The sequence below is a fragment of the Lycium barbarum genome, chromosome 5, assembly GCF_019175385.1.
Source record: "Lycium barbarum isolate Lr01 chromosome 5, ASM1917538v2, whole genome shotgun sequence".
Lineage (NCBI taxonomy): Eukaryota > Viridiplantae > Streptophyta > Magnoliopsida > Solanales > Solanaceae > Lycium > Lycium barbarum.
The window spans coordinates 137,365,214-137,381,564 of record NC_083341.1 but is presented as its reverse complement, the minus strand read 5'-3'; the positions used below and the strand labels follow the sequence as shown (position 1 = coordinate 137,381,564).

The 16,351-nt window shown below is 35.4% G+C and overlaps 1 protein-coding gene across 1 annotated transcript; it reads left to right on the top strand.

Annotated features, from left to right (window-relative positions):
• The first annotated feature begins 11,994 nt into the window (after positions 1 to 11,994).
• On the top strand, positions 11,995 to 15,266 carry LOC132639885 (uncharacterized). Its single transcript, XM_060356270.1, has 3 exons — positions 11,995 to 12,073; positions 12,143 to 12,357; positions 15,105 to 15,266. Exons 1-3 carry the CDS (start codon positions 11,995 to 11,997, stop codon positions 15,177 to 15,179), a joined length of 369 nt encoding a protein of 122 aa, XP_060212253.1. The 3' UTR covers positions 15,180 to 15,266.
• Positions 15,267 to 16,351: the final 1,085 nt, after the last annotated feature.

Genomic DNA, 16,351 nt, shown 5'->3' with positions numbered 1-16,351 from the left:
GTCACGGGGACATCAAACCTCAGAATCTTTTGGTATACTCATCAATCTCATTGACTTTTCTGTTTATTTCCTTTTAGCTTTGGTAAAAAAATATTGTTTCTGGTGACTCTTTGGCTGCAGTTCCGTCAAAATATATGTTAGCTTGAATATCTGCTCCAAATGTGTGGAAAAAAATGTATCAAAGATATGTTTTAAGTTTGTCAATTATTTGGTGCATGGAGAAGAATAATGCAATTTGGTTGATCGCTTCTAAGAGAATAATTTCTTTCCTCATGTGCTCATTACTCTTCTTAGAATCTTCTTGCTCTACTGATCTACTGAGAGAAACAAAAGGATGCCACATGATTGGTGTGTTGTATGTACAGTGAGATAGGAGTGAGATTGCACCCATGAGCTCATCGTTCTGCGTTTATTTTGTCAGTGGACATTGTGTGGTGATAATATGGTTTGCTGTGCTGATATGAGCTTTCATCACTTATTGGGATGACATCTTATCTTTCGATTGGATTCTATTACGAAGATAGTTATATGAGATACTGATATCGACATATTTGGTGCACTTGTTGTGGTCTTAACCTAGACAGGAAACTTATTCTGCTTAGCTCATATATAATTCAGAAAATTTAATCAACTTTCTAACCATTGCCTTTATAATATCCTCTTTATCGGCTCTTGAAGGGACTGTAACTAAAGAATACTAGAAAGAAACAGTGAAAGAGGAGAACTGAGGTGACCCTAAAATATAACAAGAGAGAATTTTTTTTTACTTGTATAACGTGGAAGGATCCACGTTATACATGTAATTTTTATTTTATTTTTGGCTTTTGGCTGAATCGTCTGACAAGGTAAAAAAATTTTTTGGGGTATATCGTGGATCAGCCCACGATATACCCGTTTTGGTATAATAATTTTTAGACATTTCCTTTTGATAAAAACCGTGTATTTTTATGCTCTTTAGGCTCCGGACTCTATATTAAGATCCAAAAAGCGAATACATGTGCAAGAGGTATGTGATGCCTAGCCTCTTCAACGCTATCTTAAAAGATGAACAAGTTCGCTTCTTTATAGTATTCCGTCGGAAGAATTTAGTATTACTTTCAGAGTGATTCTCGACGAATTTTTTTTATCATGTTATTTATAAGCACAGTCGCGTTTTAATACCCAATTTCTCCTACTATATTATGGTAAAGGTAGTCAATGTTATTGGCAAATAAAGCTTGCACCTGTTGATTAGAACTCTATATATTGCTATTGATATATTAATTTGTTGTATCCAGTGGCGGAGCCACATGTGTTTAAGGGGTGTCAACCGACACCCATTCATCAAAAAATTGCACTGTGTAGTAAGGTAAAAATATTTTTTATGTATATATATTACATATTGACACCTCTTGACTTATTCATGAATTTATTTTTTTATATTTTTACACCCCTTAATAAGAATTTTGATTCCTCGCACTAGTTGTATCCCCAACTATTTACACCTTATATTGACGCGTAAATGCAACATAAACAAAGTAGTCATGAAACTAAAAGGTCCATATTGTGTGTGACTATTAATTAATCATTTCGTATAGTTGGTCGTAATATTATTGTGATATTCTTTCCTTAAGTTTTCTATTTTGGTCCACCCCCAAAAAGCAAAAAGAGGAGAATAATTACTACTTGGTTAATAGAGTCAATTCTAAAATAGTTTGATAAAATAAGATATTACGGAGATTGTATTTGAACCGTGACGTGCACGATCTTGCTATGCCAAGTCAGCCTAGTTTACTACACTCAAGATCGCTAAGGGAATAGTAATTGAGAAAGACAAGAGAAATTTGCTAGAAGGAAGCTTTTTATTATAGAAAACTTAATTGATTTTGCTTGATAGTTTACAAATGAATGACCCTCCTATTTATACTACTCACCTAGGGACTAGTATGTAAATAATAATTATTAAACAAGTCCCTACATATTTACAAATAAGCTCCTATTCTAGAAATCTCTACACAACTAGATTATTCTAAGGAATTTCCATGCAATTCCATAAGGTTCTAAGGTCTTCCGTGAGAAATCTCCATATTTATCTAGAACCTTCTCGCATAAGCTAGCCTCCTCTCCATGTAAGCATCCACATAAGCTTCCTACATGGATAAAATAGTTCCACGTGATGCCTAGGTGGCATGATGATGTGGCGGGTCATCACACTCTCCCCCACCAGATGTTGCGACGACCGCGGCGCAATGCTGCTGTATAACTCTCGAATCTTGTCTTTAAATTGCCACAAGTCTTCGTATCATTCAGATGTGACCTTTTCCGGTGATTGCCCTTTCCAATGCACGAGAAAAATGGCAGTAGCTTCTTGCCCTTGTTTCCGCCTGGCCTGGTAGTCAATGATAGCTTCAATCTCCCTATCGTATGAGGTGGTGACGGTAATCGGTGCATAATTTGACCCTTTCCCGGTTCATGCTCCAACTCAATCTTGTGATCCAGCTCACGCCTAAGAGGCAAGCGTTTAGGTAGCTCTTTGGAAATACCATTTTTGTTTTCTTCGAGCAAATTATCTTCCTCCAAACTTGTAATGGTTGCCAGGAATGTTGACTCCTCTTTCTTGAGCCCCTTCACAAGCTGTATAGCTGAAAGTTGTGCATGGCCCTGTCCATGCGACATAGTCACTGTAGGCACCATGAAAGCGCCGTCTCGCTCCATGACCAAGAGACATTGGAGGTAAGGATCAATCATTGCGTGGAAATGTGTAAAGAATTCTTGCCCCAAAATAATGTCAAAAATATCCATAGTAGTGACGGTAAAATTTGTCATACCTTTCTAATCGCCCAATTTGACACTAACGCCATTAACTACACCACGAGCATTTTCTGGCATAACATTCACGGTCTTGACGAGGGCGTTAATTGGAGTGAGCTTCAACTCTAGTCTCTTCGCTGCAACCTCGGTCACAAAATTGTGAGTCGCTCCAGTGTCCACCAATGCACGAGCGGGCTTGTTATTGATGGTGAGATCCACGTACTGGTTTTTATTATCATTGGTTTGACTATCTTTCTTCGCGACAGCGCCACATAGTCTAATCGTCCCCAACTGTGCGATTCCCGTACTCTGTGTTTGAGTCTGCTCGTGACTTGCACGTACCATAGCGCTAATGCTCTTCAGATCAGGGCAATTTTTGAAGCTGTGCGGCCCTCCGCATAAGTAGCATCACTTCTTCTCGTTCTGCGCCTTCTTTTCAGCATAGCCCTGACGACCACCTGACTTCTTGCCGTCGAACTTATTTGCATTTTGAGTCTTGGAGTATTGTTGTTGTGACTCCTTGCTCTCGCCATGATCTCTCCTATCTTTGGTATCGCTACCCCTCGACTCATTGCCTTGGCCTTTGCCGTGCTTGTCATGCCTGAAGTACATCAAAGACTCGGCCTCCACTATGGCTTGGTCTATGTCTGTGACTTGACGGCGTTACAACTCCTGCTTAGCCCAAATTTGCAACCCGTCCATGAAGTGAAACAACAAGTCATCGCTAGTGAGGTTGAGAATTTGAAGCATACGGGTGGTGAACTCCTTAACATAGTCGCGAATGCTCCATGTCTGCTTCAACTCTCTAAGTTTGCGTCTTGCCTCATACAAGACATTATTTGGGTAGAACTGTCGCTTGAACTCATTCTTGAACTGATCCCACGTGTTGATTGTGCATAGACCTCTGTCAGTATCAGCGACCTTTCTTCTCCACCATAGCATGGCAGTCTCTGTTAAGTACAACACAGCGGTATTGATCTTGGCCTCATCGTCCCTTACTTTGCCATGCTTGAAATAGTTCTCCAAGTGCCAAAGAAAGTTCTCCACCTCTTGTGCATCACGAACTCCTTCGAACACTGGTGGCTTAGGAGCCTCAATCTTAGCCTCTCTCGTCACGACAACATTGTTGGTTGCCTCGGTTACACTAACATCAATATGCTCTTCGAGTGCCACTATCTTTGCCTTCATGGCATCGATAGTACTTAACGCCTCTATGAGTCTGCGCTCTAAGGCAGTGATGGTTTGTTTTACCTCAATCTCAGCCTGCATGTGCCCTTCCAAGTCATTTCGGATGCTTTCAATCTCTTCAAGAGTATGCCCCTCAAGAACGCTAAGGGTGCCTTCCACCTTGCCCAAACGTTGGCCAAATATGTCGATGGCTTCCATCCCCACGTTAACCTTTATAACCCACTCTTTACCGAGCGAGACGTCTACGAACAGAACCTCCACGTCATCCTCGCTCGCCTCAGTGGTAGATGGTTCTTGGGATGTAAGCCCTTCATTTGGCACAACCTCTGGCGGCACCTCCTAGCTCTTGTTGGCATCATTCCTCTTTTTGTTATGGCCCTTCTTGCCAGCAACATCCTGGATGACGTTGGCTTGGGTTTTAGTAGCGTTGATGTTATATCCCATATTTTTGAATGTCAGATTATTTGTAAGCTGAGGTGGGGCCCACACATTGAGATTTTTTTTGGACATCTGAAAAGTCATATGAATCACATATGTGAAGTTAAACACAACTCAAGAAGGACCCTTGGGCCAAATCAAAGTGGAAGTCCTCCAAACGAATATTTTTAAGAAAACGTTTTCGGGTGACCTGACTTCTAGGGGCAAAAACGGTATTATAAGTTTGGAATTTGGAAAAATACCGAGAAATAGAAGTTGTAGATAATTGAATTAGCTTTCTAACCATAGGTTGTGGGTTCCCAGGTGACATCGGTACAAGGAGATATGGACGTTTTAAGGTCGAAAGGTCAGTGGGCTAGGCCCAACTCGGGATCAACCGAGTTGGCCCAAAAAAATGAAAATAAAATTAGGCCCAAAAGAGGGGTGGCCGGCCATACAATGGCCCAAGCCCATGGATTCTAATTAATTTCCATGTGATAATTAAATAAAAAGGGGTCATTTAGTTGTCTTGAAACATATAGAAGTTTCAAGAACATTAGAAGAGGAGAAAAACAAAAAAAATGAAGAGCAAAGGAGACATGGCATACGGCCATGCTCTCCAATTTTTGTCCCTTTGAAATCTTCTCCCAAAAATTATTTTTCTGTGGTATTCTTACTAATTCAAGGGTCCTTTATAACTTGGTGTAATTATTTTGGAAGAAAGAGCACTTGTTTCTTCATGTTGACAACTTTGTTAAGTGAAGAAGATTGTAGAAAAAGGTGAGAATTAATCCCTTTTTATTATGTTATGAAGGTTGGTTTATGTTGTAGTATGTAGAAATGAGTAGAATTTATGGAAATATGGAAGTTTACAAAGTGGGTTTGCATGTGTGCATGTGTATGTAAGGTTGTATAAATAAGATGAGTTGAATTTTATGTTGTATTCTAGTTGTAGTTGTGGTGGACCTTATATTGAAAATGGAAGAAAATGGTTCAAGTTGGCATGGAAAATTATTGGAAATACTTAGAGGAAATTATGTGATTTTAATGAAGTTTTTTTGTAATTATAGAAGTGGAGTTTTAAATGTGAATTATTATGTTAGTTGGTGAATTTGGAAGGATAATAGTCCATATTGGCATGAAAGATTGGTTGTTAAGTGGTTATGAGAAGTTTTGTGATTTTATGGTAGATTTATGTAATTATGAAAATGAAATTATTAAGGTGCAAATTATGATTATGGTTGATGAAATTGGAAGATGGAAATATGTTATGAATATGTAGATTGAAGATTAGAAGTTTTGGATGGATTATGGTTTTGGTGGAAAGTTTGTATATTTTGTATATCTTGTGAATATTTGGTAGAAATGATATGAAATGCTTCCGAATTATATTGTAATGATCTTGATTAGTAATGAATGTAAAAACATTGAGATTGGTTTGGAAATGTGAAGTTGGAATGAAAGCTATTGCATTATGTTGGAAAGAAGACTAGTTGTGTTATATTGTGTTTTGTAGTCATGGTTGTTGTCATTGTGTTGATAGTTTGGCCGGGTTGAATTCCCGGATTTTTGTTGATTAAAAATTGGCTAAGTTGAATTTTGGGGATGGTGTATTTATAGGGGAGATGCTGCCCAAATTTTTGTAGACAAGTATTGGTTAAGATTGAAATCTTAAAGCCTTACAATTAACATTTGGTAATTGTGACCAAATTGTAGATTTTGGCGAACTTGAAACTTGATTTTGGAGACGTGTATGAAGCGGAAAAGGTATGTAAGGCTTCACCCTTCCTTCTATGGCATGTCTTAAACGTAATAAGTTGGGTACGAGCCTCGGGGACAACTCTATTTCCCGGAATCCGCACTTAAAGTTTTCCCTTTTTCATTCAGTAGAATTGAATTAGAAATTGTGTAAAATATTGGAAAAACTTCCTAAACATCTAGAACTGGCATAAATATGACCCGACTACCTTAAAACCCTCACAAGTGACGTCATGAAATATAATGTACGTAAATTTGGTACGCCGCCTCATTTGACCCGAGGTGGGCCCATTGTTCCTGGATTTTCCCTATTGCTCCGTTTGACTTATTTTGGAGTAGAATTCAAAGGAAACTTTTGATCCTCGTTCCGATTATCAAACGATAAGTACTGTACCATTCTAATGGAAATATGTATATGACGACCATGATAACGATGATGCTAAGGAAGAGAATACGTCTATGATAAGTATGACAAGAATGATTCCATGACTAAGAGTCTTAAGCTAAGGACCCAATATGAATATGAATATGAAAGTATCAAACTAGTTCTCGATTTTAATTCTATTCCTTGGGTATGATACCATCCTCTAAAGGTTCCAAAGCAGATGAATTGATTTCTATGACATCCATGATTTCATTCTATGTTTCTTTTAACACTATTCTCCGTTGGTGGTCTCGCCTTAAAATACTTGTTCCTTCAAGGAGAGACAAAGCGATCACGATTGTTCCATAATGTAATCGGAGGTCATCGACCTTACGTCACTCCGATGGCTACATGATTTTTCTTTAGGCTCTCTTGCATGCTAATATGTATATGTATATAAAATATGTATATGTATATAAGATATGTATATATATATAAAATATTTATATGTATATAAGATATGTATATGTATATAAAATATGTATATGTATATAAGACATGTATATGAACATGGGATGGGGGGAAAGGATACATGGGGGAATGGGAAGGGAAACATGTTTCATTGCCACCTGGTCAGCTGGCTTATCATCCTGGACGCGGGATGCCCGGACGCAGGATATATGGGCGAGCCGGTATTTCGGCGCTATGTGGGCGAGCCGACATTGTTCGGTGCTATGCTATGACATGACCTGACATGCTATGATATGATACGCTATGACATGCTATGCTATGATATGATACGCTATGACATGCTATGCTATGACATGATATGCTATGACACGCTACGCTATGACATGATACGCTATGACACGCTATGCTATGACATGATACGCTATGACATAATATACTATGATATGATATGCTACGACATGATATGATACGACACGCTATGAGATGACAGGATATAATATGATAAAACATGACATGATATAAACCCTATTTTCTATGCCTATGAAAAAGGAACGTTTTAAAAAGGGAAAGACAAGCATGCACGGTATCCGGCCTAAAAGGGGCGTTCCTACGTACAGGTCACTTTCTAGCCTCATTATATGTCCTACGACCTCATGATATTGTTAATCGTATTCTATGTTTCTGCTTGTATTATCTTTTATGCCTTACATACTCGGTACACTATTTGTACTGACGTCCCTTCTTGTGGACGCTGCGTTTCATGCCGCGCAGGTCAGCAGACAGGCGGATTTGGTTCCTAGGAGCTCTATCAGCAGTATTTGACAGCGCTCCAGTTGTTCCGGAGCCTCAGTCCCTTGGTACTATTTTTGTGTATATACTCGGGCACGGCAGTACTCGGCCCTTTCTATGTATATATGTACTATGTTTAGAGGCTCGTAGATAGATATGTACAGTTAGATGTGTTATATTTTGGAATGTTCATGTCGCCGTATAACGTGATAGCAAAGTTTACTAATCTATGTTTACGATGATGCTACTAATGTTAATGTTCAGTAACGAAAAAAAAAAATATATGGCACAGTTCCTACAGCCCGCTGAGAAGTAAAGGTAAAACGATAGATATGGGGTGCTCGGTACAAGTATCGGGTACTCGTCACGGCCCCTAGTCGGGTCATTACAGTTGATTTCTCTGTCGTTTGTCATTCCCTTAGTCGTAACCTTCGCTCTGATACCACGTTGTCACGTCCTTAGTCTTCAACTAAGCGCACATGCGGCACTTGACAACTCGTTCACGTTCTTGCACAATTTGCTCACGATCTTGCTATGCCAAGTCAGCCTAGATTACTACACTCAAGATCGCTAAGGGAATAGTAGGTGAATAAGATAAGAGAAATTTGCTAGAAGGAAGCTTTTTATTATAGAAGACTTAATTGATTTTGCTTGATGGTTTAGAAATGAATGACCCTCCTATTTATACTACTCACCTAGGGACTAGTATGTAAATAATAATTATTAAACAAGTCCCAACATATTTACAAATAAGCCTCTATTCTAGAAATCTCTACACAACTAGATTATTCTAAGGACTTTCCATGCAATTCCATAAGGTTCTAAAGTCTTTCATGAGAAATCTCCATATTTCTCTAGAACCTTCTCACATAAGCTAGCCTCCTTTCCATGTAAGCATCCACATAAGCTTCCTACATGGCAAAAATAGTTCCACGTGACACCTAGGTGACATAATGATGTGGCGGGTCATCACAACTATCTATAAAAAAGCTGCCTCGACAAACAAATTGGAAACGAACTTTTTTTTATTTTTAACAATTATTGGCCTTTGCAAATATGGCATGATTAACACCTTCACGCTAACAAACTAGTACTATAGAATTTTATGGCTAATAACAAGGTTCACTTCACGTATACATGCAACTATAGAGTATAAATTGTTTTGCACTAATGCAAATGTCAAATGTTCCTAGTATATTTGAATACTATGATATTTCATTGGCAAGATGCACTTCTTCAGACTTTATGTCTGAATTTTCAAATTAGACTACTTTTCAAGTCCATATGAGAGTCATAATAAATAACATACTTAATTAAGGCACTAATTTAAATTGGGTAGTGTAGGGTCCACATCTGACTAAACCTTCCGCCTGTTCCCTAGTCCACTCTCCTATTCTAAACATAAGACGAGACAAAGTTTACAAAATTAAACAAATGAAACAAAGGCTTTATTTTTATATTACAAAGAAAGGATTTGCTATCAACAAGGTTATGATAGGAGGGATAGAATCCCCTCGGTAAAGAGATTTTGCATTTAAGATTTAAGTTTTATTGGTTTAATATTTAAGATTTTTAATATTGAATCTATTATATCTTTAAAATTATGAATTCATATCTAATATTAATTTATGCTTCATGTCAAAAGTACTGAGTTTCAGCAATCATCGATACTCCACATCTGCCTCTTCCTTTCACCCTTAACCCTTAGGTTCGAGCCCTGGGTATGTTAGAAATTTTGATAGCTAGGTAGCACTTTCTACATTAATGGACCTCATGGAGGGCGAATTTGACTTAATCGGACTCCAATGTTGTTATTGAACATTTGGCAGCGCAAAAAAAATGAAAGAAAGGATTTTCATCTAAGGGTTTGTGGCATAGTGGTCAATGAAGTGCACCGAGAACCATGAACTCTCAGGTTCAATTTCAGCAGAGACAAAAACACTAGGTGATTTCTCTCAATTTGTCCAAGTTTTGGTGAATAGAGTCGCCCGGTACTTATGTTGGTGGGAGGTAATAACTACCCTGTGAAATTAGTCGACCTAGACACAGTTGGATGCGCACGAACTGGGGCAGACACCACGCTTATAAAAAAAAGAAAAAGAAAAAGAGAGGATTTGCTGACCGAAAACCTTTTTGCGTCACGTTAATTATCACAAGATGAAATTACAACATGTGAGATGTTAGGCTGTAACATCGTAGCAGTTTGAGCAACTTGCACCTTCCTCTTATGAAATTAATTTTTCAGCACTATAAAGGCATAGTTACACTGCGAAGCATGATTATTTGTACACATTATATATTAATTGGCTTTGTTAGTCTCTTTCCCAATAATCTCAAAAGAAATGGACGATCTAGCTCTTATCTTTTCTCATCATAAGACTACCACCACTTCAAGAAAACGACTTCACGAAGACGATGAAAAGGCAGATGCTAATTTGGCTTGCTTAATTTCATTCAGCAAGTCACAACAATATTCAGCCATATCCAATATTAACCATCAGAATAATTTCGAAACTTTCTTAATCCCAAAGGCTGAGCCAAATACTATAAGTTTCTCACAGATTAATGAGAATATTAATATTGGTGCACAATTTGGAGGAAGAAGGACCGGAGAGCAAGCCTAAGAATATAATGATTAATTTTACTTGAAATGTGTAAGGACTGTTTAAACTAGGGGATAGGGAAAGCCCTAAATATTTGGAGTTGTATTTAAACACTCTTGGAAACTATGATATAGCAATGAAAAAATCCTTTTTCTAGAAATTCAACTTTCGAATTAAAGTTTTTTTTTTTAATCCCTGTAATCAAGAAGAAAGCTAATGTTTTGAAATTGTATAAACCTTCCAAATTCTTAACTATATTGGTGCTTTACATTCGTATTCATCACAGTCCATTTACGCTTTGATGTCAAGCTTTCGCCAAGGAAAAGAAATAAGAATGTTTAGACAGTACGAATTAACATATAAATTGAGAGAAGGTGAGGAGGAAAAAGAAGATAGAAGAATAAAAGATTAACAAAGCACGAACTTAGTTGTAGAACCTTGCGATGCATCATATGCATATATAATAGAAGTTACCGATATAACAATCGCAACAAGAAAGATAAGCCTCAACCATCAGAGTGAGAAGATATTTTAGAAGATCAACCTGAAATGGAATGTAACAAAGTAAATCATGTGGCAAACATATTAAACATAAATACCTTAAAATGAACCCTAGATTACACGATTTAATGGGAATTAGAAGAGAAATTACAAAACCATGGTCGTGAGTCCCTTTGAACCACATCAAGCGCCATAAGTAGAGACGACCGTCCGCAAGTAATAAATACAATCCGGCTTGTTGGGTTGAAGGATACGATTCTAGACATCCATATTCATTTGATCCAAGCAAGACAGAGTTGGGGAGAAGAAAGAGTTACGAAACATCTGATTATTGTCCTAGCAGTTATTGTGGGCTTAGAACAGAAGCCACGTTTGAAGTCAGAAGTAAAATAGTAACCGGTTTAGAGGAAGTAGAAGCGAGGTGTTGTAACACGAGGAAGTAGAGACTGCTGGCCAAAATTAGAGGAAGAGACGCAATTATTAGGATTATTAAACGTATTTTTTTGTGTTTTTTTACTAAGAACCGCTAGCGGAAAAGCTAGAAATTACAGGGAAAAAGATAAATAAGTGTTCTGGACAATGAGGCATGCCATGTAAGAGTGCCTATGTCCTGCAATTTTATATATATATATATATATATGGCCTCAAGATGAAGAGAGTGAAACTAACCCTGAAACTTCTGATCTTGATCTTACGATTGCAGCCAGGAAAGAGGAAAAAGAGCCTATACCTAACTCCCTTTGAACTACTATATATCCTATCCAAAATTGTCATCCTCCTACGAGGCCTTTATATCCACTTGTAATTCGGTATCCATACCAAAGACTAGAAGGGAAGCCTTGTGTGCCTCTTCCAGAGAGAGAGAGAGAAGATTGTTATGTAAGATGTAATGCATAAAATATTATTTCATTCAGACCAATATTTTGGCTCAGGCCGTATATGTGTTAAGAAATTCACTTAATAAGTATAAATAACAGACTCTGAACGGTGCGATAGAATGCCAAACTCGAATCCATAATATTTAAATTCTGAATTTGGATGTGTAGTTTAAATATAACATTACTAAAAACAAGGTGGAGTAAACATGTTAAAATTATTACTCCTACTCTATAGATGGACAAGGCTTCAATTCTCGAAGGAGCAACCACTCTCATTACACAACTTCGTGAAAGGGCAGAAACAATGCAACATCATCATTTGGAGGCCAAAACAAACAATGAGAAAAAAGAAACTCCTCCGGTGAAGGCACGAAATTATGAACATGAATCTTCCATTGACATGATGAGTACTTTACCAGAAGTTGAAGTAAGAAGTTTAGAAGATGAGTTGCTGATTACAATATACTGCAAAAAGCAACAAACTGCAGGAAATATAGATGAAATATTAAGTGTGATTCACAAGCTTCATCTGACTATCAAGAGCAGCAATTTCATTCCATTTGGCAGCACAGCAATGCATATTACAGTTGTTGCTCAGGTTTGATTTCCTCCTCCTCTTTTAGGGGAGTAAAGTTGATTATTATAATTATTAATTTGCATAATTGATACCTCTTATTAAAGGCGGGGAATGTTATCCATTTGGTTACTTGTTTTTTTTTTAACTAATGATTATACTCTATTCGTCCTAGTTATTCACTATTAAAAAAAAAGGAAATTTCTGAAAGAAACTTTTGACGGAGTCCAGTGTTGAATCGTTAGAAACATTATATTTCCGAGGAATTTTCTTTCGGAAATTATTTATCAACGAGCCAATTTCTGACGGAAAGTAGGAAATTTACTTTGTTTGATAGTGATTTGAAAATTGACACCATTTATCTGGATTAAATATAAATAATTAATGGACTTTGAACTATACAAAGTTTTCAAATGTAAAGAATGACATTATTAGCTGAATGGTACACATTTTTTGAACCTTCAAAGAGACCGAGAGAGCATATATGTTGTAGCATTGGCTTGAATAATCAACTTTTTCTTCTCTTAAACTTTTGGTCTAATTCTACCTCTGCTGTTAGGAAGTCTAGTTTTTGGTGTTGACCACTGATAAGACTATAATCCAACGGTAATTTTAAGTCATATTCAAAAGTTGTAGGGAGATAGTGTATTTTTTCTCAAAAATTTTAAACACCCGTGGTATGTTAATTTTTTGTTAATGACAAATACGTAACAAGTTGTTAAAGGTGAACTTATGATTATACTGACGTAGTATTGGTACTATTTGGTAGAATACTATTTTCTTCACTTTCAAGTTTTGGGTGTTGATAGAGCAACCATAAAGGCAATTTTAATTTTTTAATTATCATTATCAACTAATAGGCACAAAAACATATTTGAGAAAGCTGCTTTTAATTATCACCAGCCACTGCTTTTAATTAAAAAACATACCAAAGTACAGGATCAAACATTATCCATCAAATAAAAAAAAAAAAGGGGGGGGGGGGGGGGGGGAGGATTACACATGCCAATTATTGAGAAAACACATGTCAAGAAAAACTAAGACCATTAAGGGTGTGTTTGATACATAGAATAACATTTTTTTGAAAAATAAGTGATTGTCTTATTTATTTTCGATATTTGAAAAGTAAGTAAAAAATATTGTCTTAAGAGTATTTATATGTAATGAAAACATTTGGACGGTATGGTGGGGGTCGGACAATGAGCTTGAATGCCACTTATGAAACTTGTTTTTCCTAATCTGTGATTTTTAAGAAACTTATTTTCCAAAATATTTTGGCCAACTAAATATCAAAAATTTGATTTTTTTTATTAAAAAAAATGTTTTCCTCCGAACTAAATACACCCTAATTGGTGGATCACATGCGAGAAAAGGACCAAAATCATCCATTATGTTTGGGTTTGGATCAAAATCATACATATTCTTTCACATGGAGCACTAATAGTACATTATGTTTGCATAAGTGGTGCACTTTTAGTCAAACTCCCAAATAAATTTAACAGAAAAGAACAAAAATACCCCTGAACTTTTAGAAAAGGTATAAAAATACCCTTTATTCATCTATTTTGCTAAAACTACCCCTCAATTCAACTTTTTGGCTCATTTATTCCCCTTGACTAACGGACAACACTATTTTAAAAAATAAATAAATAAATTGCACATGACATTTTATTACTGAAAAATTAATTTATTCTTTTAAAAAGAAATCTGAAAAATCGTTATTTGTAGAATAAGGAAAAATAATTTTTCAACATCCGTTTCTTTAAAAAACAAATGTAGTAAGCCTTTTATATATATATATATATATATATAAAAAAAAAAAAAACAGAATTGGATTTTCATTAAAACATGTGGAATTTTTTTAAGTTTGGAAAACATTTTTTTAACGGGTGGAAACCCCATTTTTTTTTAGAAAATTCAATTTTTAAATCTGAAAAACTGATTGTTTTTTTAAGTAAAATGTGCAAAACTAATACTCCATAATTTTCTTCTAGATTTAAAAAAAGATAGTTTTCTGTTTTTTTTTTTTACACACAGTTTTTCCATAAAAAAATTATTTTTTTCAGATTTTTATAAAAATCCAATTTTTCACATTTTGAAAAGAAAAAAAATTAGTGTTGTCCGTTAGTTAAGGTTTTACTCGTTAAAAAAAAGTTTTTCAAATTTACAAAAATTCCAAGGTTTCAGATATTCTTTTTAAAAGAATAAATCAATTTTTCAGTAATAAAATGTCATGTACAATTTATTTTTATTTTAAAAAAAAATTAGTGTTGTCCGTTAGTCAATGGGAATAAATGAGCCAAAAAGTGAATTGAGGGGTAGTTTTAGCAAAATAGATGAATAAAAGGTATTTTTATACCTTTTCTAAAAGTTCAGGGGCATTTTTGTTCTTTTCCGTTAAATTTATTTGGGAGTTTGACTAAAAGTGCACCACTTATGCAAACATAATGTACTATTAGTGCTCCATGTGAAAGAATATGTATGATTTTGATTCAAACTCAAACATAATGGATGATTTTGGTCCTTTTCTCGATCACATGCTTACTCATTGATAGGGAACATCTTTAAAAAGCAAGATTAATTAAAGTTCTGGCTTTTCTAGTTAATTGCATTAATAAGCTACATATATACGCATTGAATGATAGCTCACGTTGGTGAGAAAAAAAGGGAACATTTTAAAACATATGAATTGCACGGGACATTACTCGGTTTAATGTACGTATTCCATTTGTTATGCTTACGTTTTTATTTTCTATTTTATTATTTTGCAGATGAATAACGAGTTCTGTGAGACAACAACAAATTATCTTGCTGATAGATTACGACAATCAATACTCAAAATGTGAAAGTTGTTCAAGGCAAGCTAGCCATGAACTGTAATATAGAAATTGTAGTAATCAATGTGAATATTAATAATTGAATAGTTTGCGTTTGCTATTGTTGGTTGATCGCATAAAATATTTTACATACGGTCTATAATAAATCATGCATATAATCTGCAAGTTGGATAAAGAATTATTTTCAAAACAATTAGATGAGAAGCAGAACTAAACATCTGCTGCTCAAGTTCAACTATTAATGCTTACCTAGGATTTCATTGATCTCCTGATTCAAAGACCAGCATTTTTTCATTAGAGGAATATAAGAAAAACTATTATATTTTTAAAAGATATTCTGGACTCAATAATTTCGGAATTGTCAAAAACAATTAAATTAGGAAAAAAAACTAAACTATTTGTTGCTCAAGTTCCATAACATTAATATCCAGGGTAAAACTAGTTTAGGAAGATTATAAAAATTCGACGCAATATTATGCTATGTACTAGGTTGCTTTAAAGTTTAAACAAAGACCAATCGAAGTAGTCATAGGATACAAACGAATCCCTCGCGTGCACACATGGATTTTTTTTTTAGAATAGTGAAAGAATTACTGTCCCAAGAATAGAGCATTGTTCTTCCCCTTTTGTCTTAGGTAGGTTGATTAAAATAAAAATAAATTATATACTGATAATGTAAAAAAATAAAAAATTACACTATTATATGAGTTATCTAAAAGATAACAAACATCGTATAGGTAACTGAATCGTCCATTATAGACGAGAGTGATAATTAACTTAAAAAATAAGATAAGTTATTTACTATAATAGCTTTAAAATACATTAACATTGTAATATTTCTACGGTACGGGGTCGTTTGGTACGCGGACAAAATTATCCCGGTATTATAGTCCCAGGATTATAATCTTGGGACTAATTTATCCCATCTAAAAGGTGAGATAAAATAATCTCAAGGTTAATGTGATAAGGTGGGATATCTCATCTTTAAGTATTGACCTAATTTTGTCCTCTGTTTGGTAGAAGGTATAAATTTATTCCAAGAAAAATTTATATCTTCTACAAAATATGGTACAAAATTAATCCCAAATTAGTGCTGGGATATACCACCTTATACCGTGTACCAAACTATTGTATATACATGAACTCAATATTAACAAATAAACCAGCATATATTCCCATGT

What these genes read in the sequence shown, in the direction of transcription:
- LOC132639885 (XM_060356270.1), top strand. Translation starts at nt 11,995, where the DNA reads ATGGACAAGGCTTCAATTCTCGAAGGAGCAACCACTCTCATTACACAA. An exon ending in GGCAGAAACAATGCAACATC is followed by an intron (nt 12,074 to 12,142) that starts ATCATTTGGAGG and finishes GAAATTATGAAC; the next exon opens with ATGAATCTTCCATTGACATG. An exon ending in ATATTACAGTTGTTGCTCAG is followed by an intron (nt 12,358 to 15,104) that starts GTTTGATTTCCT and finishes ATTATTTTGCAG; the next exon opens with ATGAATAACGAGTTCTGTGA.